This window comes from Schistocerca americana, chromosome 7 (genome assembly GCF_021461395.2).
Source record: "Schistocerca americana isolate TAMUIC-IGC-003095 chromosome 7, iqSchAmer2.1, whole genome shotgun sequence".
In the NCBI taxonomy this organism is placed as follows: domain Eukaryota; kingdom Metazoa; phylum Arthropoda; class Insecta; order Orthoptera; family Acrididae; genus Schistocerca; species Schistocerca americana.
The window spans coordinates 313,220,617-313,247,759 of NC_060125.1; the positions used below are offsets into that span (position 1 = coordinate 313,220,617).

At 37.7% G+C, this 27,143-nt stretch overlaps 1 protein-coding gene across 1 annotated transcript in view; it reads left to right on the forward strand.

The window, feature by feature from the left end:
• The window catches only part of LOC124622145 (katanin-interacting protein-like), a 363,928-nt gene that overhangs the window by 200,676 nt on the left and 136,109 nt on the right, over nt 1–27,143 (forward strand). The window contains exon 8 of the mRNA XM_047147778.1: nt 2,388–2,529. Within this exon, the coding sequence (XP_047003734.1) occupies nt 2,388–2,529 (142 nt within the window). The remainder of the gene's footprint in view (nt 1–2,387; nt 2,530–27,143) is intronic.

The following is a 27,143-nucleotide window of genomic DNA, read 5'->3' on the forward strand; positions in this document are numbered from 1 at the left end:
CCCAGCAGTGAAGGCAGGTTATTGCTACACAACACTTAGAGAGTGATGCTGAACTGCATGCTAATATAAACCAGTATTTGCAATTGCAGGCGGTAGGTTTCTACAGAGATGGTATTGAAAAACTTGTGCCTCGGTATGATAACTGCCTCAATTTGAATGGCATTTATGTAGAAAAGTAGCGTAGAGTGTACCTTTAAAATGCATGTAAAAAATTTAGTTTTTCCAGAATGTTGTTATTATTATTTTTTCCCCCCAAATCGTCTGTTACTTCCTGGATAGCTTTTGTATAACTACCAATCTGAGGTCCATCCAACATTAGCATCTTACATGTCTCATCTGATGAGGCATGGAGGTGGTGAGCCTCTGGAAACTCTGCTGTCTTTCCAACACTAAATCCGAGATCTGGTGTCAGCCAGTGTAAGCTTGTGTGAAGTTTCATTTGGCCTACAAATTTTCAATGTGATTGAAGTCTGGCACTCGAACAGGCCAGTCAATGAGATCGACGTCAGCCTGTTGCAAAAACTGTTCCTGAATGATTCAGCTCGTGTGACCAGGCTCACTTCATTGGGACAATGCACTGAAACCATCAAATTGGACAAATACCATGATGCTATCTCAGGTGGCCTACAAGCTGTAAATGACAATTTATAATACACTCATTTGTGGTGCACTGGGTTATGTTCAGTGTACTTCACCTGTATTCATGTTATGCATGGAACACATATGTGGTGTCACCGCCAGACACCACACTTGCTAGGTGGTAGCCTTTAAATCGGCCGCGGTCCGTTAGTATACGTCAGACCCGTGTGTCGCCACTGTCAGTGATTGCAGACCGAGCGCCACCACACGGCAGGTCTAGAGAGACTTACTAGCACTCGCCCCAGTTGTACAGCAGACTTTGCTAGCAATGCTACACTGACAAATTACGCTCTCATTTGCCGAGACGATAGTTAGCATAGCCTTCAGCTACGTCATTTGCTACGAGCTGGCAAGACGCCATAGCATTTGATATTGTGATTATAAAACATATATAAACAAGAGCGATGTACACCAATTATGGATTAAAGTTAAGTATAACATCAACTACGTACTTTATTTGCTACTAAAAATTCCCGTAACTGTTCCAGACGTCACGCCAGCCTGTGTGAGCTTAAACGCGTGTATTTCGGCCTCCTATAGCAACACGGTGTTGGCTCTTCTGCCAACACTTCACAATAAACAAACAATACAATGTAAAAAAATAAAAATAAAAAAACACTAACAAGGGGACACAACCTTAATAACCTCCATAGATACACAGATCCTCAAATGCTGCCATGCTGCTACTGTATAACTTTACAGCTCTGCTCTTATTTGTATATTCCAGGCAGGAACATTTTGGCATTTCAAACAGATAAAAGTAAGTGCTATAGTGTATATATAAAACAATAAGCAGTAATTATACACAGTAACTGAAAACCAGAAATGCGTGTAGGTAAAATCATTGCAATACGAAGGGAACAAATACACTGCTAAAAGCGTGTTACATGTGGCACTGCCATGATTGCCAGTGTGTGTTGCATCTACACCGACGTGAGCTGTACACAACCGAAGGTACGTGGAACAGTTTTGTTTTGTTGACTGTACATAATTACAATACCAGAAGAAAAAAATACACCACATTAATGTTGTCTTTGGCACAAAAGGGGGGGTGCACAAAGCTGCAACAAAAATTTTTGATGACTTACCCAATGATATGAAATGTCTGACAGACAGCAAAGTAAAATTTGAAAGCAAACTACAAAAACATCTCTTTAACAACTCCTATTCTGTGAAAGAATTTCTATTATTGTAGTGTTTAAAGAGGGAGGGGGGGTTAAGCAGCCTTGTAAATGATGAGTATGTAGTCACAGTCACATTTACAAAATAATTTGTGGTTTGGATATAAAATGACTCATTCCACATAATTATGACTTATCATGCAAATGATCCATAGAACCTGAAACTAACTCATATTGAACAGGTCTTAATTTTACTTGTATATAGACAGTTAATAGTATTCTGTGTAAAGTTACATAAATGCGTAATATGAAATATCAGCTGAAACAAAAATAGCTAAGTAGTGTAAAAGTAAGAACTATGGCTTTTCCAAAGTTTCTACTTTTTGGGTGTCAGTAATGAAACCTAGAAACAATTCACATAATTATCAGTGCAAGTAGATTGGCACTGGTCATAATAGTTTGTTAGCATAGTTTACTGAAGTGCTTGCAATCGCTGATTCTGCCAGTTCATGTATAATTTACTCGTTCATCCCTGATAGCTCTCCTTTATGATGCAATTAGTGGAACACAGTGTGTAAATGATTGAATGAATGAATTATTATTTTTCTTTATAATTCTCTCTACTAGGAAGAACGACCATTCACGTGTGCCCAGCAGCTTTTACCGCCTGCAGAAACTATCTTTGACGTCAGTGGAATGGATGTATGTCTTAGTGGATCAATCATTGAAATAAATCTTTTGCAAAACTGGGGTCACCCTGCACTTATAGGTGAGCATGCAGTTTTGAACACTAACCTTTAATTCGTGTTCTGTAGCTATCAGGCCCATTTATTTCATGAATTGCTTCAAATTCATAAATGTTAAATACATATCAGTACACACAATGAACAAGAAAAATATTTGCACTTATGATAAACATATTGTTATGTACAACAAATTATCTTATTAGTATACTTATTACTCTCTTTCTTAAAATCACTAATCAATCCCTGGTCCTGTGGTTTCTTGAAGAAAGGTGTACATGTAACATGTCAAAAGCTGGCGTACAGGATGTATTGATGGTTTAACAACAGAAAAATAATGCTATGATGATACATTTAAGCTTTTTGCCAAAAGGCTGTCTGTGACTACTGTGGTGTGGTAGTTGGTGTGTGTGTGTGTTTATTAGAGAGAGAGAGAGAGAGAGAGAGAGAGAGAGAGGGAGAGGGAGAGAGAGTTGTGCTTGTGTTAACATGTGTGTGTTTCCTACCCTAAAATAAGGCCCTTTTGCCGAGATCTTAAATGTATAACAGTCTTTTTGTCGTGTCTCTCTGTGACTCAGTGTCACTTATATATGGTGAGTAGCAGTCTATCCTTTTGATAACATTGTTGTTATCCCATACTGGAGTCTGCCTGCATAGCTGGATGGTAATGTGCTTGCCTCCCATGCAGCAGGCCCTGGTTCGATTCCTGGCTGGGTTGGAGATTTTCTCCATTCATGGACTGGGTGTTGTGTTGTCCTCATCATCATTTCAGCCTCATCACCAGCATGCGAGTCACCCAATGTGGCGTCGACTGCAATAAGACTTGCAATTGGCGCCTGAACTTCCCCATTTGGGGCCTCCTGGGCAGCAATGCCATACGATCATTTCATTACATCCCATGTCCGCCCCCGGTAGCTGAGTTATCAGCACAACAGAATGCCAATCCTAAGGGCCCGGATTCAATTCCCGGCTTTGTCGGAGATTTTCTCCGCTCAGGAACTGGGTGTTGTGTTGTCCTGTTTCACTGTTCAATTGTCCAATGTTTACGCTGCTTACACCAAGCTAGGCATCGTGTGGCATTTAAGGGTGTGATGTGTGGCTTATGAACAGCCACAAGACCATGAAATCCAAGTTTTCTCACCTCCCACCGAACTGTCATAGTACTTGCAGTGGATCGTGATGCAGTTTGGAATTCCTGTGTGATGGTCTGAGTAGATTTCTGCCTATTACACATTACGAACCGCTTCAACTGTCGGTGGTCTCTGTCAGTCAACAGATGAGGTCAGCCTGTACACTTTTGTGCTGCATGTGTCCCTTCACGTTTCCACTTCACTATCACATTGGAAACAGTGGACCTAGGTATGTTTAGTAGTGTGGAAATATCGCGTACAGACATATGACACTAGTGACACCCAATATCCTGTCCACATTCGACGTCCGTGAGTTGTGCAGAGCGCCCCATTCTGCTCTCTCATGATGTCTAATGACTACTGAGGGCGCTGATATGGAGTGCCTGGCAGTAGATGGCAGCACAACGTACCCAACATGAAAAATGCATGGTTTTGAGGGTGTCTGGATACTTTTGATTACATAGTGTGTATCCAAAACACTGTTTTATTCCATAATACAAATACTCAGTTCTCATGCGATTGTTATATAAATAGTCATAGCCTATGTCAGTGCCCCATTTAGAGACTAAGTCCAAATCTGTGAATATAACTATCTTCATCTCGAAGTAGACACTACTCCATGGCAATATCTTGCATTGTTTCTGGGCTGCTGATTTCACGTCGGACTCTTCATCAGCATCGGTGCTTCACAGCAGCTGAGCTAATATGGAACTACTGTGCTCGATGGAACTGGAACTGGAACTGCTTATGAAGTCACGGCATATGGCTTATATCCTACTGGTTTGTGCCCTGATGTGAAACTGTGCACTACTTGTTCCACATGATTGCTTACATGCAACATGTTTCCCATTATATTGATGACCTCTGTTGTAGCACCTGCAAATTACTAGCGGTTTCGCTCTGCCTGGTCAACTGGCTGCCCTGCGCATCCTGCATTGCGAGACGGAGAATCCCTCTGAACACCCGGAATCTTGGTTTGTTTTACTGTTGTACTGGCACTACCTTGCCTGTAATTACTCACTAATAACTGACTTACTATGTACTCTTAAAAAGCAGGCCAATATACAGGCTACTGCTATGAGTGGATTTGATCCATCTCCATTCTGCATCTGCAGGGCTTAAAATCTATGGGATCTGGTTGCTGCTGGATCAGGGGTTATACACCCTGGGAAACCCACAAAAAATCTGGGAATTTTTTCATCTGGCAGAAAACTGGGAAAAACCCAGGAATTTTTTAGAATTCCACAAATTTTTCATTGTTTTAGTTTTGAGTTAAATTTTTGTAACTTTGATGATTAGAACTGACACTCTAAAAATAATTTTACGTTAGCCCACTACTGTAGTATAATACTGCAGCAATAAACAATAAAGTAATAAAACATAAATGAGAGAAAAACACCGACATAAAACTTGAGTTGGGGGGCGGCAAAAAAAGAGAGAGAGAGGGAGAGAGAGAAAAGAAGTGCCATTTACAACAACAAAACACACTGTACACAAGTGTCTGCCAACACCAAACGGTGGCAGAGACTTTAGGATGAACACTATGCAGTACTTCATAACTGCTTTCAGTGAATGTGGCATCACAAAAGTTTAATTAGGTTCATTTGAGCAGTTTCCAGCAGGCTCATGAGCATGCGCAGAGGTGAAGTCTTGTATGAAGAGCATATTCTCTCACTTCAAGCTGTATGAAGTGTGGCTCTTAGATGTATAAGCACTAGCTGCAAGCAGCCAGATACTACATGGAAAAGTTTTTCTGATGCGCCCAAGCTGCCACATTTTCTCATGCACAGAGCAGTCTGAGTTGTAGTGAGGTGTAGTCTCCATGTGACCGTCATTTACATTTCGTGATTTTGCTGTTCTCTCTTTGTTTACAGCTCTCATGTCAAATGAAAACAAAATGGATTTCTGTGGCTGTGAGTGATCAAATTAATTAAAATACATTCATATAATTGTGAAAAACTAAAATATGTTATTAGTTCCCGTTTTCTGATTTTGTTTTATTTCTACATTATTGACAATCAAGCATTTATCACTTTGAAGAACAATAAAGTTATTTTTGTCAGTTTGCTAAAGAAATTTGGCTTTTATTAATCTTCTCTGCAGAGGCAGTCAATTTATTTGAAACAATGTTTTTCATTCCAAACTATTGGCTTGTTTCAACTGTTCGCTAAATTTCAAGTTCACATTTTCATCTTGTGGCACGTGTGGCATTATGCCATTATAAAGAACCATACACGAGGTAATATAGTAATGGTACGCAAAGAGAACTGGCTTCTTGAAAACTACACTTAAAAGTTTTAGCAGAATTTTACATATCTGCCTTCCATGAAACAATATTTCTCGATCACTACACATGTTCCAACACTTGTCTGTTACCTCCACTATGCTTGAGGTTATTTCTTTGTTTGAGTGTTTACATCTTAAATATATAGAATGCCATTTTTCAGTAAATTAATAGACTGACAGCACACTGTGTTTTATCATTATAACTCTCCACAAGGCTTTATAATTACTCATGGAGTAGAATATAAACTGCCAGTTATACAGTTTCTAGGTTTCACAAGTAACCTTGTTAATTATTACACAGTTTGAAAAAGTCATGAAAAGCTTATTGTTCTTACTTCTGGTCTATACAAACAACTTTTTTTGATTTCGCAAGAAATTTTTATTCTTTCTTATTAGCTTTTTGCAGTGCTGTGTGGATGTAAACTTCATTGGAAATGCTACATAACACTGCTTAATATGGTCATGTGATGCCAACAACATACGAAATCCCAAACAGAAATGCAGCGAAAGGTGTATGAGAGAGCAACCACCAACCACCAAGCACAGGTATCCAACATCATCAAAGCAGTGAATGTGCCGCGACACCTGTCTTCTGGCGCTCTCTGGCAACTGCCCAAACAAACCTGTTTCTTACAGGTTGCAGGAAAATTTGCAAATGGTGGTTTGCAAAGTGTTACTTTCAAAGTAGATTTCCTTTTACGCAAGATGAATTATGTTTTGTGTGAGACTGTGCAATGAATTTGTTAAATTAGAGCATTTGACACTAATTCAAACCTTAACACTTTGAGTACCCGCCACCTAGAAAAATTTTGGGCCCAGTAGACCAGCCGTTGATGTTATTATTTCAAATGTTACCAGCACATTTGTGTTTGATATATCTTAAAGGGGTAACATACGCTAAAAATGGCCAACATTATATTTGAACCCTCAGCTTTTCTTGTAGCTGTAGTATATGTGTATGAACTTTTCCTATTTGTGTGTTCAAGCTACTTAACAGTGATGTTGCTATTGGCTGACTACATCACATCCTAAGCTCTGAATATCTGTTGTCATTTGCTGGCAAGATAATGTAAAGTGAGCTGTGGTTGGCTGACTGAAATGCATTGCAATCTCATCTTCAGTGTTTCCAAAACTGACATGCTGTGTTTGGTGGAATTTGTATTTATGCTTTTGGAATACAAAAGTATTCAGTGTACATGCTGCTGCACATCAAAGATTTTTCCAAAACACATTACATGTTACTGGGTTTCATTTCCTAAAGTGCTGGAAAGTTCTCTTCCGGTGTATAAAATCTTTACCATTCAAAGGATTGATAAGTTTTACAGTTCCGAGGTTAAAGTATACTGTCAGTTAACATGAAGAAAGTGTATTTTCACCTTGAAAAATATGTATTTTCACCCAGAAAAAGTGTATTTTTAACCAGGAAATCTGAGAAAAATCTGGGATTTTTTCCCCTTGTCCACGTATATGCCCTGCAGATGTCAGTGTTGGTTGATGGCTGCTGTTCCACAAACCCTTCCACTGTTTTCTCATTGTGCACTTCTGAAACTGAAAAAGGGTTGTAACATCTGGAATGATTATCATGTCAGAGGCGTAGCTGGTCTGCGTGCTTGTGGCTAGTATCACCACCTTCATCCAAGTACATCATTTTCACCAGCTGACACACTACTGCCTCTGGTTATCATAGTTTTTCCACTTTGTGCCCCTCTGAATGTATTGTTTTATTGTCAATATTGAATTTCGTTTTCCTAATTTCATTGTCTCTTGCAGCAGTTACATTTTGTTTTTGAGGTCCTGTTCTCATCTTCCTTCCAAGGATCATCTTGGCTGAGAACTTTTCTTTATAGGGTGTGCTTCAGCAGTATTTTAGAAGCATCACTAGTGTGTCTTCTTTATTGTACTTGCAGCTTAGTTTTCTCATTTGTGTTTTAAAAGTCCCAATGAAACATTCACCTACATCATTTTATTTAGTGTGGAATGGTGCACTACAAAGATGCTGTATTCTTCTGTTTTCCATACAAAACTCTTAAAATTCTCTAGTGGTAAACTGTGTGCCTTTGTCAGTTACAGTGACTACTAGTAAACCATCTGAAAATAACTTCTTCAGTATTGGAACTGTTTTTGATGCATCTATGTTTCCCATTTGTATGGTTTAAGGGAAACTAGTTCAGGTGTCTAGTAGTATGAGCCAGTATTCTCCTTCAAATTGTCCTTGATAGTACAAGTGGATTCTACTCCAGGGATTTTGTGACTTGGGCCATTGAAAATATGACTTGGGCGAGGCAGCTTGATATTTCCTGCATAGCGTACATTTTTGCAATATGTTTTCTATGCCCTTCTGTAAACCTTTCCAGTGGACATGTTGTCTTGCCATTTTCTTGGTAGGGGAAATTTCCCAGCGCCATTTGTGTTAGTCTTAATATTTCTGGTGGTGGTGGTTGTTGGGATGTTTAAGGGGGACTAATAATATTTCTGATTTCAGTGCTTCCGGACTGGCTAATCGCACATTTCCTTCTACCGAGTGAAGGAATATGATTCCTCTTGATGTGTATTGTAGATTCCACAAATGGTAGTACAAAATGAAATGTAAAGAATCTATTTAATGTCGCGTTGTCAACAGCAAATCCTCCTCATACTCATTGAACTAAGTCTGTTCAATGTGTGTCTTCAACAATGGCCACTTAGTTTCCATAAAGTGTTTTACTTTCACTGGTTAATTTATTTTTTCATACTGCCTCCAATGTTACTTAATTATGCCTATTTGTGGCCCTGTTACCACCTTATTTGATTGGGCGCCAATCTGAAATAAATCTGGTAAAGCATAAAATATCTCATCACTGCCAGCTGGTAGATGTGATAACATACCTTCATTGCATTGAGGAAGCATGATGTTCTGTTTTATAAATGTATGCCAATACATTAGACTCTCGCTAATCCAGCCCTCAGTAGTCCGACCTCTCAGTAATATGGCACACATCCAAAAACAGGTGCACAATGAATTATCGTGTGCAACAATGCTTAGTTAAACAATGCTTTATATACTGTACTTGAAACTGTAGCTACCTTTACAGTTCTGAATCATGTCTTCTAAAAGTAAACATGTTACACTGGACCTCAAGCAAAAACTCAAAATTTTAGATAAGTTAAATAGAGGTTTTTCGCAGAAAGCCATTGCTGCTGAGTTCAGTGTTGGATGAGCAACTATTTATGACATCAAAAAGAAAGAAGATGTTATTCGATAGTACTCAACACAAATTGATTGTGAGTTGGGAAAATGAAAGGTTAAGCCAAAGAGTGAGAAGGAAGAAGTGGACGTAGCTGTTTATAGATGGTTCATACAACAACACAGTAAAGGAATCCCAGTCATTGGCCCAATTGTGAAGCAAAAACCAGCTGCATTTAATGAACAACTTGGCAGTAGTAACGTGTTTGCAGTGAGCAACCTGCAAAGGTTGGCTATCAAACTGGAAAAAACGACACAGCATTCAGCAGCTGACAATCACCGGGGAAAGTCACTCAGCTAATGATAAGGATGCTGATGAGTTTGTAAGCAAGATACAGAAGATAATAGAGAAAGAAGATTTAACTGCTGGTGCCTTGTATAATGTGGATGAAACACGACTCTTTTACAAGATGCTTCCTTCAAAACATTAGCTGTCAAGAACGAGAAGGGAGCTCGTGGTTACAAGTAACAGAAACAGCACGTAATATTAATGGTGTGTTGTAATGCAAATGGGAGTCATAAACTACAGCTTATGGTGATTGGAAAATCCCAACATCCAAATTGTTTTCAACACACTAACATAAATACTGTACCAGTGCAGTATTTGACTGAGAAGAAAGCGTGGATGGACAGACAAATACTCTCGGTGGTTCCGTGACACGTTTGTACCAGCAGTGAGAAAAGAGCTAAAGAAGAAAAAGCTTCCACTGAAAGCTATCCTTATAATTGACAATGCTCCCAATCATCCTTCAGCTGTTTCTCTATAGTCCAATGGTATACAAGCACTCTTTCTCCCACCCATTGTGATACCCCTAATTCAGCCCATGGACCAGGGAATTTTAGAATCAATTAAACATCATTATCGACATTCACTTCTTGTCTCCTTTCTGAACGAAAGTGAAAATGACTCTATCAAGACTATGCTGAAGGCATGGAAAGCAATTAACATATGTGATGATGTTTTCGAAGCAGCCGAAGCATGAGATAAAGTAGAGAGCGCTACCATAGTGAAGAGCTGGAGAAAATTGTGGCCATTCATTGATACCGAGTTGGATCCAGTAGTGAATGACAGCGATGAGCCAGTCAATTCAGAATTATCAATTACTTTGTACACTGACATGTTCCACAGCCTTCCAGGAGGAGAAGAAATTGATGATGGCTGAATGAGGAAAACTGTGATACAGACCAAACTTTATCAGATGAAGAAATAATCAAAAGCATGCAAGAAAGTAATGATGAAAGTGATGAAGAGGACACAGGAGGAGAGAGCTTGAAGATTTCTCACTATGCTGCTGCTGAAGCTGCCAAGGTCTTCCTGGAGTACATTATGCAACAATCAGATACATGCAGTACCGATGTAATGCTTGTAAAGTGGTTGCGTGTTAAAGCATTCGACTGTTGCACATCATCATTGCGACAGAAAAATTAGGGACATATTTCATAGTGAGTGATACGACTGTGTAATTATGTACAATATAGACTCAAGGACTAAGTTTTCTTTGAAAATTAATGTATTTTGAATTTAATAAAGTATATCTTCTATGTTTCAAAATTGTATCCTTTAATTTAATTAAGTACAGTACACTGTATCCCCTATGTTTTTAAAATAAATAAAATACAAAATAAATGAATAAAATAAATTTCAGACACTCAATAATCTGGTACTTCCGCTAATCCGGCACCCATATGTACCAGGAATGGCCGGATTAGCAAAAGTCTAGTGTAGTAACAATACCCATTTCTTTTGAATTTTTACTGAGAACTGCTCTGCAGGATTGATTATTGTTACTGAAACTTTGTAACAAAAATTTGCTGCCATACAAATAATTACGGAATTTCTTTATAGCAAATATGAAGTCTAGACCTTTTGATTCTACCTGAGAGTAACCAGTGTCTGAATTCGAAGTCTTTGCTATGAAAGCAAAGGCATTATCTGAATTTCCCACTCTGTGGCAAAACTGCTACAGTTCCTAAATTTGAAGTGTTAGCTGCAACTATTAAGCATTTCTCAGGGATATGTGTTACTAAGCATTTAGAATCTAATAGAGCACATTTCAGTTTATGAAAAACCATTTGACAGTTGTTTGTCCAGTTCCATTTTTCTCTTTTTCATAGCAGGTTGCATAACAATTGGCTGTAGTTGTGGCCACAGGAATAAATTTTCTGTAATACCATTATGATGTAAAACTGATTGCAACTGTTTAATGTTTTTCAGTTCTGAAAGCTTTGCAATGGCTTTCTAGTGTTTTGTGGTATGATGTATACCTTCTCCAGATAGTACTTGCCCTAGATGCTCTCTATTTTCTTGAGACAAGGAACATTTTTCCTTATTAACTCAACAGTATTTTGAACACTTTCTCTAAGTTTTCTACTTCCTGATGCATCTATATCAACTGTGTAATCTGTTGCTCCCAGAATCTTCCTGATTAATTTTTCAAGGTATCTTCCGTACAACACTGGGGCAGAATTCATTCCAAAAGGTAATATTTTATATTTATAGAAGCCAAATGATGTTTTAATGGCTATTACTTTCCGGATTTCTTTAGCAGGTTATAATTGAAAAGAAGCATCTTTCAAGTCAATACATGAATATTATTTTCTTCTACCTAATTTTGCCACTATGTCTTTTTCCCCAGGATTCTGTATGTATCAATTATGGACAACGCATTCACAGTTGATTTGAAGTCACTGCACAACCGTACCTTCCCATTCAGTTTCCTGCTATTATAAAATGAAATAGGAGTAATGCAAGATTAGGTCTAATAACGAATAAGGAAATATGAATTTGGGTAAGCTACTATGAACAGCATAGCGTATGAAACTTCCTGGCTAATAAAAATTGTGTGCCAGACTGAGACTTGAAATGAGGCTCTTTGCCTTTCGCAGGCAAGGGCTCTATTGACTTGACTTACCTAAGCATGACTCATGACCCATCCCTGCAGCTTTGCTTCTGCCAGTACCTCATCTATTGCCTTCCAAGCTCCACAGAAGCTCTTGGCCCAGTACACAGTTTTAATCTGCCAGAAAGTTTCATACATCACACACTCCATTGCAGAGTCAATATTTCATTCTGTAAACATCCCCCCGAGTCAATATTTGTGAGGCGGAAAGCGAAAAGGGACATCTTGTCGAAAATTTAGAAATTTGAGTTTTTGTAGTTTTTACATTCAGCATTAAATTCAGATGAACCTGTAAAAAAAAAAATATTTCTATCTCTGAATTTGAGGAAGTTATGGCAAGTTGAATATTTATGACATAAAAGAGGTGTTTTGAGATATGGGCTTTTAAAGTTTCACTTTATTATCATTGCTTAACTTTGCATATTTAAGAAACAAATTCTGAATATATATTACACTTAAAATGCCCTTTGTCAAGTGGTTTGGAGTTTTTTAAATTAACACTTCACGATAAGTGGATTACTCCTTCAGACCTATATCACATCAGAGTGTAAATACATTTGAAACCAAATAAATTGGCCTTTGTTGAGAAAAATATAGTAAGCCCTGTGCTTATTTTTTTGGCATAATATTTATATTTTTACACTATGTTATGGCATCTTTTGGATCAAATTCTGTTTCTGGAGCAATTAATGGGACTAGAACCACAAGAAATTGGAATTTACAAATCTTCCAAAATAGATTACTGAGATCCCATATTTTGGTCAGGTTCTTCTTCAGGATCTTCACTGTCGCTGCCTTGCGTTTATGGTTCACATTCTGAGCCTACTTCAGGACACAGAATGTCTTTGTAGTTCTCTTTGCAATAGATCCTGATGCTTTTAAAAAGGTACTCTTTTAGTTGTCTTGTCATCCCTGGAAGAATTACTGCAGCAGGAAACCCAGTGGGTCCATTGTCATTGGAGAAGAGGCGGTACACAAATTCATTTCCATCACTGTCCAATTTGCAATGTACTCTACCTTTGTAGCTAACCTTGAACTGAAAGCATATATAGTTAGTTATATGAGGTACTTTGTTAGCATTACTATCCTTCAAGAAATTTAGCCAGTCATATGTATTCACAGCGACTTCACCTATTTCATTTCCAACAGCAACAGCTGAGTTAACATGTGTTGTAGGTGTAGATGCAGTAGGCAAATTCTTGTATGGAAGAGATATAGGTGACCCTAAATCTTTTCTTTAAAAGTCCAAATGCCCAGTTACATGCAAATTTCATGTGACCTACTGGCATGAATGACAAAATAATTCTCTTATTTTTGTTATTACTGGTTCTCCAAGCAAGATATCCTAATAAGATATTGTTCTTGTTCTGACCTATACCATTGTCAGCATGAATGAACATTGTGTCTTCTCCATGACTGTAGTTTTCCAAGTAGTTGTGGAAAAGACTGACAACAATATTGGATCCCTTTGTTGTTCCTACACTTTCTGGGAGTAGATAGTTTACTTGTTTGTTCATAGTCTCACACATAACCCCAAATATTCCTATTCTGAAAGGTACCAAGAAATAAATAGGTCCAGGCTGCAACAGGTTACTGGGTATGTGAACTTGCTGAGCCATGTCAAAACTGTAGTGTACACAACTTTTATCACCATCTTCAAAATTTTCCTTTGTCTTTTTGATAGTTCCCTTATAAAACTCTCTTTCTTTTGCAACAAGTTGTAGATGGGACCTCATTTTTTCAATAGTTTCCATTTTAGTTTCTTCAGGCACTGAAGCCATTGCAGTTCCTGAAGTGAAATACCTTTGGCAAAATGCACAAAGATCTTATTTGGGCTCCATGACAACTATTTCTGGGCATATCTCCTTCAAAATATTACAAAACACTCTACTTGATACTAGTTTTACGGTCATATCATTTGTAAAGGAAGCCATGTAAGTTTCAAAAATTTTGGCTTTATTATCACTTGAAGGTAGATGTTTGAAATTTGCAGTATATTGAGTGCTATTTCTGCCTGGTAAAATTATGGCATGTTGTTCTGCGTAATTGTGTAAAAACCTTACAACAAACTCTGAATCAGAAAAAGAAGTATCATTATACATTTTTGTTAGGCACTTTAGTCTTTTAATTTTAATATTGTTGGAAAACATGTAAGTGTTTTTACAAACATGCCAACCTTTTACTAAGTATTTACTTCGTGGTTGTTTCCTCTCAGTTTGTACCTTACGTTTATGAGCTGTCAAAGAAGAATCTGAAGTTACACATCGCAATTGGCCTAAAATTACTTGATCTAATGTGTTGACATTGTTCTCATAATGATCAATCTCAGCACATTCACAACACATTTCCAAATATTCATCAACCGAATAGTAATTGCAACATTCTTCTTAGCACCCACAACCCGCTTTTAAAAACTCTGAAACGGGAGCATGGTCTCTGTCAGCATCAAAAGAGTCAATTAAATTTATGCAGTCATCAGTTACAACCAGGTCAAAGTCTTCAGCACCATCATTCTCATCTACAACTTGATCACAATTAAGGCTTCATTTAACTTCAGAATGTCTTGTAATAAAGAAATATCAGATAGGTTAACTGACTCATCACCTTGAGGTTCCAGTTCCTCATCACTTGATTCGTCACTACTTGACATTCTTTCAGAAAAATAATCTTGACATACTTCATAATCTTCATCACATAAATCACCACCAACACCAATATTGTTTAGTGCTTTCACATTTCTATCTTCACACATTGCATACTTTAAACTGAGCAAACTGTAAACACGAATTTGTAACGTCAGCTGTTCTTTAAGGACTACCAACTATACATTGGTAACATCTGTAGGCATTCGCAAAAATAAGACCACGTGTGTTGTTTGGCATTATTGAAATCACAAAACGGTTTTCTTTTATACGAAATTACTCTGAGCTCCTTAAAATGCTTCTAAAATTTAAGAGATGCTATTTTGTGAAGTACTGCATGTATAGCTGCGATATTTAGAAAAGGGACCTCTTGTCGAACCAATGTTATTTCCCCATAATGACAAGAGGTCCCTTTTCCGAAGACTGACATCGATTACTTTTAATGATTCAGCTTCATGTGTATTCAGAAGAAATGTTCCTGGATTTGAACTGAGATCAGGCACCATCAATGGTGTAGTAATGGGTGGTGAATTCTGTACAGTTACAACATCTTTCCATCTTGAAATCACACATGCAAGTGAATGTTTGGTTTTGCACTGGTAATTGATAGCATTCAAAAAATTGAATGAGAAAGACTGCGTAGCTGAGAACATATGAATCAATAATCTTAGAAACTATATAAGACAATTTAATTTTCCCCAAAAGTCCGGTTTTCTTATTATCTACTTTTCTGAACTAAGTTTTATTATTCTGCATAGAAAGTACATTAGTCCAGAGTTTTCCCGCATCACAGCAGAGTGTGATAAATCTGGTAATTTTATAAAATACATAAGTCTAGGACTACTGTTATTTCTACTGCTACTGCTACTTCTTCTCCTATACTTAATGTTGGTATCACCATTCACATGCAGTGCACTCCTCATTTGTTACAAACAGTTGACTTGCTTGGGTCACAAATACAGGCAGTTTTAATAGTATTATTCTCTGTGTTATTGTTTCATAAATTATAGATGGTGAAAACAAGAGGGAATGGTGTAAAGGTTCTAGAAAAGCAGATTCTTACAGAAGTGAAATAATAAATGGTGTCGTGTAGAGGGAAAGCAATATAAAGACAGTATTGATAAAATTGATCCAGAACAACAAACTGCTTACAGATGCAGCTGTAAGAAAGGTGCTTTCATGATTAAAACAGGTACAAGAAAAACAGATTTTAGAGATATTTAACAGTTTGAAACGCATGGCGTAGCAAGACCTCTATTTGCAAGGGTTAATACTCATAGAGTGTCAGCTTGGGCAGAGGAAAAGTCCTAGGAAAGAAAACAGTTTAATAAAGCATAGCTTTAGCTTCACGTATCATATTATCATCAATGAATCAAGAAAGGAAATTCAGCAGAAGGCTTTTATTGGTCTACATGGTGTAAATTGTGATGGAAGAGTTCACTGTATGAGGGAATTATTGCTTTCTGGTAAATCTCCAAGAAACCAACTTAGAGAAAACATTACTGCAAATGTGAAGTCTGCTGACATAAAAGTGCATATCCACAATCATATTGAAGCATTCCCTACAAAACAGTGTCATAACTGTGGGAAAGTGTCGCATTACTGGGGCAGAAGACTGTGAAACTCATGTTTGATCTTTTCAAAGTTAAATATGCAGACATTAAAGTAATTTATCAATACTACACAGAATGTTTTAAAGAACATTTTTATCTAAAATTTGGGCAGTCACAAGTGGATAGCTGTTGCATCTGTGAGCCACTTGAGATGAAGCTAAAATCACCATTCCTTGATAATGTGGCCAAAAAAGTATCCAAGGGTGGATTGGGGTACATAGGATAAGAACAAACAGTTCTACAATTCTCTGCAAACACAGCTGTGTAAAGAAAGGGATGATCTGTGTGCTGACCTCTGACTACATGCAAAATATACATCTGCCAGTTATTCCAGTACAGGGGTTATTTTACTTACATCAATTGGCGCTTTGTGTATTTTAAATTCACAACATGAAGAATGAAACTGACCACTTCTACATCTGTACTGAATCCCAAGAGAAAAGAGCCAAATTAGGTAGTGCCTTTCATTACACACTATAGAACATCAATAACAATCTGTCCAGTGACATTACAGAACTCCGTCTTTTTTCTGATCTTGGATGAGGGGGTCAATACAGGAACCACACAATTGTGCAAGCTCTCCTAGCACTTACAGAAACCAGATGTTTTAAGATTATTGGGCAGTTTTTTCCATAAGGAGTCATTTTTACTGCCAGATGACTATGATTTTGGGGTAATAAAGAGATTGAGCATGACAGAATTTATCATCCAAAACAGGTGTGTGAACTAATAACACAATCAAGTTCGAAACTTAAATAATCCTTACACTGGCAGATTTGGGTGATATCAGAAATTTCAGAGACTGGTGGCCTCACTTCAACAAGAAAGTATCAGTCTTCTATGACACCAGAAGAACCAGTTCCACATATCAAATTTCACGCCTTTCACATACTTCAGCAAGTTAATGTGTACAGTTTTGACATCAGAATTCACCAATGGTTTGGTGCAACACACATTCAACCTGAGAGCCACAGGACATAGAATTAATGATCCAGTCAGCCTTCCACCCAACATAGCCTATGAGAATATACCCCTTAATGAAGCAAAAAGTGATGATACTATGAAGATACTATGTAAATTTAACTTATGTGCTAGTTTAAGTTACTGATCTACCACATTTTGTTTACAGATCTATCATGTTTTGTTAACATACATGTATTTAATGTTTCTGATGCTTGTGTTTGTTGTAGTATTAAAAATTATAATAGTATATGCTTGAAACCTTACAGTGTGACATTAATTTGAGAAACAACTTAAGCCCTACAACTCTAATGCTTTATTGCTATTTTGAAACTACTAATTATGGATTATGGCAAATTGCAGTGTTGAGAGACACCATTCCTTGTCCTCATACAAATAGGAAAGCTGATTTTCTTATTTTCTGACCTGCATTCGGTTATTTTCATCTCCTGAACATTTTGCCTTTCTGGACTTACACAGTTTCTAAAGTTACTGATTCACATGTGAATTAAATTTTTACGCTGAAAATAAAAGATTTTCTGAGGAACTAAGTAGAGGGAGACTAATGTAGCTTTGCGTCATTTATGTAAAACTTTTTTCTAGGCAGATCAGATGGCTTGGTATTGGGTTCTTCCCTTCCCTCCCCATGTACCATATGACACTGTTGCATTGAGCAACAAGTGTTCCTTGTAGCACCAAATGGTATGACAGATGTAAGTGTTGTGTCACTGGTGTCACAATTTGAACCAATTAGATCACTTCAACTAAGTTTCTATGTGCTCCACCAGAGGGGGGTTGCACCTGTGTCATATTGCAAGTCCCATTGCATAATATACTGCATTGTATTGCCTCAGTAGGAGCCATGCCAAATAGTGTTGCTTGTATTACTGTATTCTTATACTTGAGTTGTTTGGTGTCAATAGTTTGATCACTATACCTTGTTAGTGTATCCTGAAATTTGCATAACTTAGGAAATATAATAAATTCGTGAGTTGCATTATTTATTATAGTTTTACAAGGACAATATCTCCATTTATTTTTATATCTATAATTAAAATATTTTGCTTATTTGTAACAGAATAATTTTCTTTCATGTGTGATGAAACACTTGGTATTTAATTTTTACTTTACTTTGCGTATTATCATCATCTGTATTTCTAACCAGTCTTGTATATCCACATTCTTAGGCATCTTCCTGTACTCTTGCTTACTTTTCTTCTGTTTAAAATTTCTTGAGCCTTGAAATAATGTTTTGAAAACTTTGTTTTCAACATTACTTAGAGCCCTTTCTGTTCATTTTTCTGCTCAAATACTTGAATTATTGTAAATACAGGTTACTTAAATTAATTCAGTTATTTCTCAAACTGGCTTCAGGAGCATGTACTATAAGCATGCCCTTACTTCCGTATTTGTGTATGACAGTTTATACACATTTAAATTTACAATGTCTAGTTAGACCCTGGAGCATAGCAACTCATTCCTTGAAAATTTGATTTGGTTTCTTGTATGCACCGTATAATTTATTGTGTGCTGCAAGGATCATTCTTTTGCTGTACTACATTACAAGTTTCTGCTCCAGTATTAGATAGTAGAAAGGTTCTTTGTCCTACTCCACCAGTTGTTCATTGTACTGTAAAATGCTGCTCCATCTAAGTGATGTAATATGCCCATTTTTTTCCTGTTTCTGGTCATATAGATAGGATGGTGGCAGCATTCTTCTTATTTCCTGTATTTATTTTCTTTTTAGCCCAGCTTTTCCGTAGCCTTCCTTACGCTGTATTTGCAGCATAAAGTCAGGCAATTGCACCATCTGAAAATATACTCAGCGCAGATTACTGTTCGCTTACTTTTTCTTTTTGGAAAAATTGGTTAGACAGTTTGTATTTCTTACAGGCTGGGCATAGAAACCCAAAAAGCTTATGTACAACTTCTTTTAAAATTTCCTGCTATGTTAAATTCTCTTGATACTGTGGCATTGAAAACCATTCTAGACCACTGAGTTTGTTTGACAGACATTTCTAAATGCACTAAGTCCATTGTTTTTTTCCTTTTTAGCCAGAGAAACGAGGCTGTTGTTTTTCTTGTCTTCACCAGTTGATGTAGTTACCATGACTTCTGTACATTAACAACAGCCTATGAGGTGTTATTGATATGTCTGTGCCAACAGAAGTGCCACATGCAACAAACAGTATCAGGCACACATAAACATAAGTATCACTACTGAAATAACTACAGATGTAACTATACTACTACTGTGAAGGAGCTTTGTGCTTTGGTTTTTGGTATAACACATAACAGATGTTTCTTAACAGGAAGAGAATTTACAGTTATTACAGATCATGCCGCACTTAAATGGTTATTGAGCTTAAAGTGTCCAAGTACCAGATTAACAAGATGGGCATTAAGACTGAGTGAGTAACAATTTAAGGTTATTCATTGACCTGGTAAACAAGAAGATCCACAATACAAATTATGGGAAAATGATCAACGTTTTGTTGAAATAAATAATTATTGTACAATTTCACTAGTAAAGGAAACCGCCTAGTTATTCCAGAAACCATGAAAGAGCAATTCATGAGAGAGAAACACAATTCTTTATTATCAGGACATTGCAGTAAAAAAGCAACAAACATTAAAATATCTCAAATTTTTTGGTGGCTGAGTCGCAAAGCTGACGTTTTCGAGTTTGTTTCACAATGTGTTTCCTTGAACGAGTAGGACTAGATGTCATAGGACCGTTGCCTGAAACTAAAGATAGAAACAAATACATATTGACAGTGTTAGATCATTTCTCTAGATACCTTCTCATGATACCAATACCTGATCAGAATGCTGAGACTATAGGTAAATTTTTTGTAAAAGAATGGATTCTTAAATTTGGATCACCATTAAGTATAACTAGTGATCAAGGAACGAATTTCATGAGTGAATTACTTAAACAGACTTGTAAGCTCATGCAAATAACTCAGTTAATGACTACATCAGCACACCGTGAAGGAAATGGAAGAGTAGAGTGAAACCAGAGAACAATTATTAAAATGGTTAGCCATTATGTGAGCAGCAAACACGAAAATTGGGATTTCTGTTTACTGTACTTGGTAAGTTGTTACAATGCCAAAATGCACAGCTCAACTGGCCTAAGTCCATATGAGATCAACTGCGAAGAAGAATGCATTCACCCTTGGACTTTGCACGCTCGACTGCCGGAATCAGCAATGAACACATAGGGGATTAGGGGATCTAGCATGCAAGCTAAAGGAAGCATGGAGAGGAGTGAAACAGCGGAATCATCAATCCTTTCTTCAGCAAGCAAGACAACATGACCGCCAAACAACAGTGCCACAGTATCGAGTTGGAGATCTTGTGTATCTGAGCAACGTGGTGTTAAAGAAGAGTCAAGTCAGAAAGATTAAGAAGTTTTGGAAAGGACCATATCCAATCTTGGAGGTGTTGTCGCCAGTCACTCTTAAGCTCAAACTGCCCTTTCGTTCGATTGTCATGTAAAGCTATTTCTGGGTAGATTTCCTGTAGTATCGCGAGACAACGAGGACCAACCGAGAGGCAGACCTGCTGTTCTCAAACCCAGGAAGCGAGAATTGCGAGGTTGCAGTCCAGACTTTGAGGCCGAGGCATCACCACGTTCCGAGCGATCCTGTTCCAGACACCCCTACAATCTTCGTAAGCGTGTGTAGTGTGTGAGAGTGCAATGCATGTGTTTAGCCATGTGCTTATGTGAATGTGTTGTGAGAATTTAGTATTAAAGCTATTGCATGAGTGCACAAGTGAAACTAAACCTTTTATTCCTCAAGTTACCACATGAAACTCATTTATTTTATGTTCATTGTTAACTCTAGTATTTAGAACTAATTAACCATGTTCATTTTTATTCTAATGCGTATTCTACTAATGCTGTAGTAACAGTACCACAGAGTGCAGGTGTTTTGTCTGAACCACGATCAGACATGTAATTTCAACAACTAATGCAAAACTTGTTCTCAAGTACAATCTGAGTGAAATCCAGCAACAGTTCATTTCTGTAAAGAAGCAGATTGATCTAATTCGTTCTGTTAAGGGCAATGATACAATTTTGGAAATGGGTACATCTTGGTATAATAACTGGATCACAGTCAAAATGCAGGTAGAGTCTACATTTGCTAATTATGAGCAAGAGATTTAATGTTTTTTAAAGCTTTCGCCACACAAAACTTTAATTAGGCATAAACATGCCGGGTTTGATTTTTGAGGGAGTATCCTTCGTACTGTATTTGGTACTTTAACTAGTCGAGATCTACTGGAAGTTAAAGGCAAAATATTAGCTCTTGAACAACAGTCCAGTACAGATTCAACTAACCTCTCTAATGAAATTATTGTATTAAAGAATATGCAAAAAACCGTAACCAACCACACAGTTTTCATTGAACAGATTGTAAAGCAATTTATCTCACATTTCCACATACTTTATAATGAAACGAACACAAATATCCAAGAACTATTCCAAGGATTAAATGCTGTGAGTGCACAGTTAGATTTAAACACTCTTTTGTTAAGGATCACTGATAGTTTATCAAATGCTAGAATTGATGCTCTTAACTTAAGAACGGCCTAAGAAAGTAGTTCAAATGATTGTTTGAACAGTGTACTACTACATCCAGAACAATTTTTACAGATCCTACTATCAACTGAACGAAAGCTAGATGCAACATATACTATGATTTACCCTGTTAACTCTTACAATTTATATGCTTACTATAAGTTAACCACCACACACTCCTTAATGATTGAAGATGAATTAACTGTTATTGTTTCTATTCCCATTGCTAGATCAAAGCATAATTTTGAAATGTCTAAGATTTATGCTTACCCTGTTAAATAGAGACAGGCAAGTATTCATGTAAAGTACATACTGAATGATTATCTACTGATAAACAAGGATTGAAATATTTTGTATCCCTAAATGAAAATGATTTGCATATGTGTAAACGTTCTCATAAGTTAATTTGCCCTGAATCAGCCGTATTCTTAGATAGTAGAGTGTACAGCTGTGAGAAATAATTGTTTATGAATCATCCTGCAAGAGATGATGGCCCTAGAATTTTAACGCATCTTTATCCTTCATTTCTTAAACAATGTTCTGAAGGTATAATTTCCTCATTTAACTCCACCCTTGATGTCACATTTTCTTGTAAAAACTGTGATACACCTGAGCTACCCTTTACACAAAAATTGAACAATAGTGGATTAATCTTGAATGCCACACATTGTTATTTATCAGTTAAGGACATCCATTAAAATGTAATCTCTTCAAATAATGAGTTAAATTTCATTGAAGCAGCAGATAGAATTAAGTCCTTCAATTCCTCCTGTAATGTTAATGCATACTTGATTGTCACATTGTGTTTTTATTGCTTTTATTAATTGGTCTTTTGTCAATAGCATTTGTCATGTATGAAATTGTCATCTTGAAGGCATGCTTCTCTGTACCGAACGTTACTGTGCCTTCAAATGAAATACATGTTGCAATGCCTTCTGATGTCACAAATGGTGAAATAGAGGTCATTTTGAGCCACCTATGGTTACTCTTTTTCTCTGGAGAGAGTGATGTAACGGTCTATGGGATGCATGCAGCTGTGCGGTATGTTAACACGCGCTTGCCAGCCGGCCTATCTGAAACGCTGATGATTCACTTGGTCAGTAGATGTGTGTCCGGCCACATTGCGACGGAGAGTATGCGACTGGCCGCCATCCGCAGTGCGCAGTATTAACCAGCGCAGCCTCGGGCGCGAATATGTCTCTTTTCTTAGCTCACCATGGAGCCTTTCGATACGACCATAACTAGCCGGTGTTAGGATGTCAGACACAGTGATGATGGGTGCGCGTAGCATGCATGTTGTATAAACTGCCTTTGTTAATAAAACGGTTTAAACTTACTTCTTGTGTTCATGTATTGCCGTACCTCAACAACCCACCGCTTACAAATCCTGACAAAATATTCGTATAATAATCATCTGGGGAAAGAACGCAAACTACACCACCTTATATAATGGTATTTGCTTAAAAAGAAGCCATTGAGTTATTTTATCAGGCATCTTGGATTTATGTCTGGAAAATGCAGTGAGTGATTTGTGGTCAGTTAGTAAGTGGAATATGGTTGCATATAAGAATGTATGAAATTTTTAATCCCTAAAACAACGGCAAGAGCTCCTTTCTCAGTTTGGCTGTAGATGGCTGGGTGCAGAGTTTTAGATGTGGCCATTTTGTGAGGCATCAATGGCTAAGATAAGATGTTGGGCAGGATAAAACATAAATAAGCAGGGGATCTTTTTAAGGATTATTTTTGAAGCTTCTAATTTTGCCAGACAGGTGCCTGTCCAATGAATCCTTTTCTGCAGAGACTGTTTAAAGGTTTAGTAACCTCGTGTTTCTGAGGTATGAACGTAGAGTAATAATACACTTTACTTAAGAAAATGTCTAGCTACTTAGGTTTGGTTGTGTGGGTAAATGAGTTATTGCTTCCATATGTTTTTGCATCAGTTCTAAGTGTCCACTTCTAATGATGTCCCAGTTAGGTATGCTACTTGACACTTGAAGAATTCACACTTACCAAAATTACACTTTAAACCATTCTGCAGGAGCTTGGTAAAGAGCAGGCACAAATTGTGAAGGAGTTCCACTTACGTACGGACCTGGGCAGTTGTATCAAACAAGTAACTGCAACAATTGTGGATGTCACTGATACTTTGTTCGAGGTATCGGTGGAAAATTGTCAGGGCGCTAGCAATTCCAAAAGACAATTGATTGTAGTTATACTATACAATGGTGTGTTAACAACCATAAATGAGCAGAGTTTGTCCTTTGGGATCTTTTTCATTGCTGCTTGAGATGTAGCCCATTGACTAGAATTTGTTGCTGCTGGAGGTAATCAAGTTTTTCAAAGAAAATGACAGGAATATGGCAAGTACGGTAGAGCATTGGTGTCACCATGGATTCGAGTGTGATATGTGCAGTACAATAGTATATAGGCTGACATAAAACACAGAAGAAAATTTATCACGCAACACCTAAAAGTGTCAAAGGGAATGCCTTGTGAAATATTGTGGACTTTGTGATTGATCTGAAAACAGAAGGCTTGAAAAATCTCTCAGCCAAAAATGTTCTGCACCCAGGCAGAAGTGACAAACAAGAAGGAGAGATTACATGAGAGTTACATCTGCATTGCATCAATACCTTGGAACAGAATATTTTACTCAGAGTAATAATGGAACCATTATGCAATAAGTTTTGGTGGGCTGTGCATTGTGTTTTTTGTATGTAAATTTGCCAGTCAATAAGACAAAGGCACCTATGTAAATTTTGAAATTGAATAGCCACCTTAATAATGGTAAACTGGAGAAGGATCTGCTTAGGTCTTTTCTTGACCGAGTGGAGCCATGTGAATTACTTGTTGTCATGTTTACAGTGTGTTTAAATTGGAAATTTATGGTGAGGTCTTATGGGACCAAACTGCAGAGGTCATTGGTCCCTAAGCTTACACACTATTTAATCTAACTTGCACTAAGGATGACACACACACCCATGCCCGAGGGAGGATTTGAACCTTTGATGGGGTTAGCTGCGCGGACCGTGACAAGACGCCTCAGACCGTGCGGCTACCACACGCGGCCTACACTGTGTTATGTGGAGTTACTCATGTTGAGCGTGAACTGGTTGTAGTGACAGTGACCAGGACTAGGCCAACCTGGAAGGCGCGGTATGACAGACATTGGCTGTATGAATGATTTTACCAAAGTGATCATATTTGATATCCTGGAAAAGTCCATGGGCATGAGAAAGCATAAAGAAACGATGATGGAAAGCCACAAAACCTATGCAGCTTGCTGTGCAGGGATTGTATTACTAAGCAAAGTATATACTCTACTTGCATAACAGTTCCTATTGACAGAACAGTGTGCAGTATTGCTGTATGTTGACAAATTCACTAAATTCTGCTCACACAAGTACCTGCATGGGCAGGGAGATATATTTGTCCTGATCAGTTTCATGGTAGTGGGAAGATGTAGGCACAAGTTCGTCGAATGAATGGTGTGCTGACATGAAGATTTCATAAGCTTTAGTGACTGCAAGAACTTCACTTAGTATGGGATTGTCTAATGCCAGTGTTTGGAATATTACTTCATGACCAGGATTGTAATGAATTATGACATAGCACATTAAAAATTCTGTGCACGCCTGTTTATATGCAGAGTTTTTGTACCTAAAATGGCACTTTCTGGAGAGATCTTTTAAATACACCACCTGAGCTGCATAAGTTTGGAAGAATTGCTTTTGACACTGAAAACCTCTGAACCTAGCAGCGATTAGTGACACAGTTAGGAAGACAACATGCTACAAATGTGTGCAAAAAGTAGCACCTCAGACGCTACAAGAGAACATATTTTACAAAGTATAGACAGCAACTTTGGGTTGGTTGAGAGAAGCCAACTGTGCTGGGTAATAATGTTCATTATATTACATGCCTGGAAGCACAGAAGAAGCCTGCAGTGGAAGCTGCCTCAGTCTTCGTCCTCAGGTTTGAAGGTTGAAATCGCAAGTAAGAGCACTGGAGGGGCAGTGAGCAGTATTTTATGCTCTCATACTGCTTGTTGTGTTGCTTGTAGCTGCACGTGTTGCTCAGCCTGTTGCTGCAGCTGCTGAGCTTGTTGCTGCAGCTGCAGTTGTGACAATTCCAAGAATGGTAGCTCCATGGTGGCATTGTGTTGGTGGCAGAGTGCAGGATTCGTGTCCTGTCGACCAGCAAGTAGAGTACTCAGTGCACTAAAATATTTGACAGTTCTTGGGGAATACTTGGTTTATTCAACAGTGAAACACAGCACAAGTAAGATCATAACTTGTACGTGTCATGTCTAAGTCCAACAGAGTCATACTTGACAGTTTAACTAGAAAGTCCAGAGATCCATAGCCATTTCATTGTATGCTAATAATACAGTCTTCCAAGAAGCAATCTGGTAATATCAAAGTCCCAAGTATGGCAGGTATTCTCTATTATCCAGCCAATGTCATGATGTTGCTAGATGATACGAAGTGGTTTGACATGGATGTTGCTGGTCCCTAAATACTGACCACATGCTCTAATTCAGAGTGCCCCCCCCCCCCCCCATACAAACATAAGACAGAGTCAGATGTAGACGGCCTAAGGATGTCTGCTTTTTAGCAGAATTCAAGTATGAAAGGCAGTGGAGGTAGTTGACCTCACCTGACTGCCCTGGGCCAAATGCAAAACATGAGAGAGAGGGAGAGAGAGAGAAAGCCTTTCATCAGGCATATTGTGGAGGTGGTCACATGAACTTTCTCAATGCTTCCTGGTTGATTATTAAAACCATTCTGAGCTGTGTTTTGTCTTCATGCTCATCTGTACTACCTTCATTCGTTTGACCACATTTGTAGCTGTCATGTGTACCAGGTACAGAACAAACCAGGTACAGAATGTAAAGTCATAAAGAAAAGTGCAGAAATGATATTAAAAACTATTAACTCATAGTGGTCCATGCTAAAACTGACAATGTAAACGTTATTCTTATGGCTAGGAACAATTTCACAATTTTGGGCCAACTTTGTATTGTTCAAAACATACAATTAAAACTCTTCTTGTATGTGGGAGTGGGCCAAAAATGACCACCACTAGTAGATCCCACAACATAGTAGAAATAATTTAAAATATTGTTCAGTATGTACAGAATAGAAAATCGTACTGAGAAATGCAAAAGTGGTAAACAAATTACTAACTCCTATGCATCCATGCTAAAACTGACAACTTAAGTATTTTATTTTTATTTATTTATTTTTTGTCAGAGATCATTTGATAATTTTTTGACCAACATTCTATGGTTAA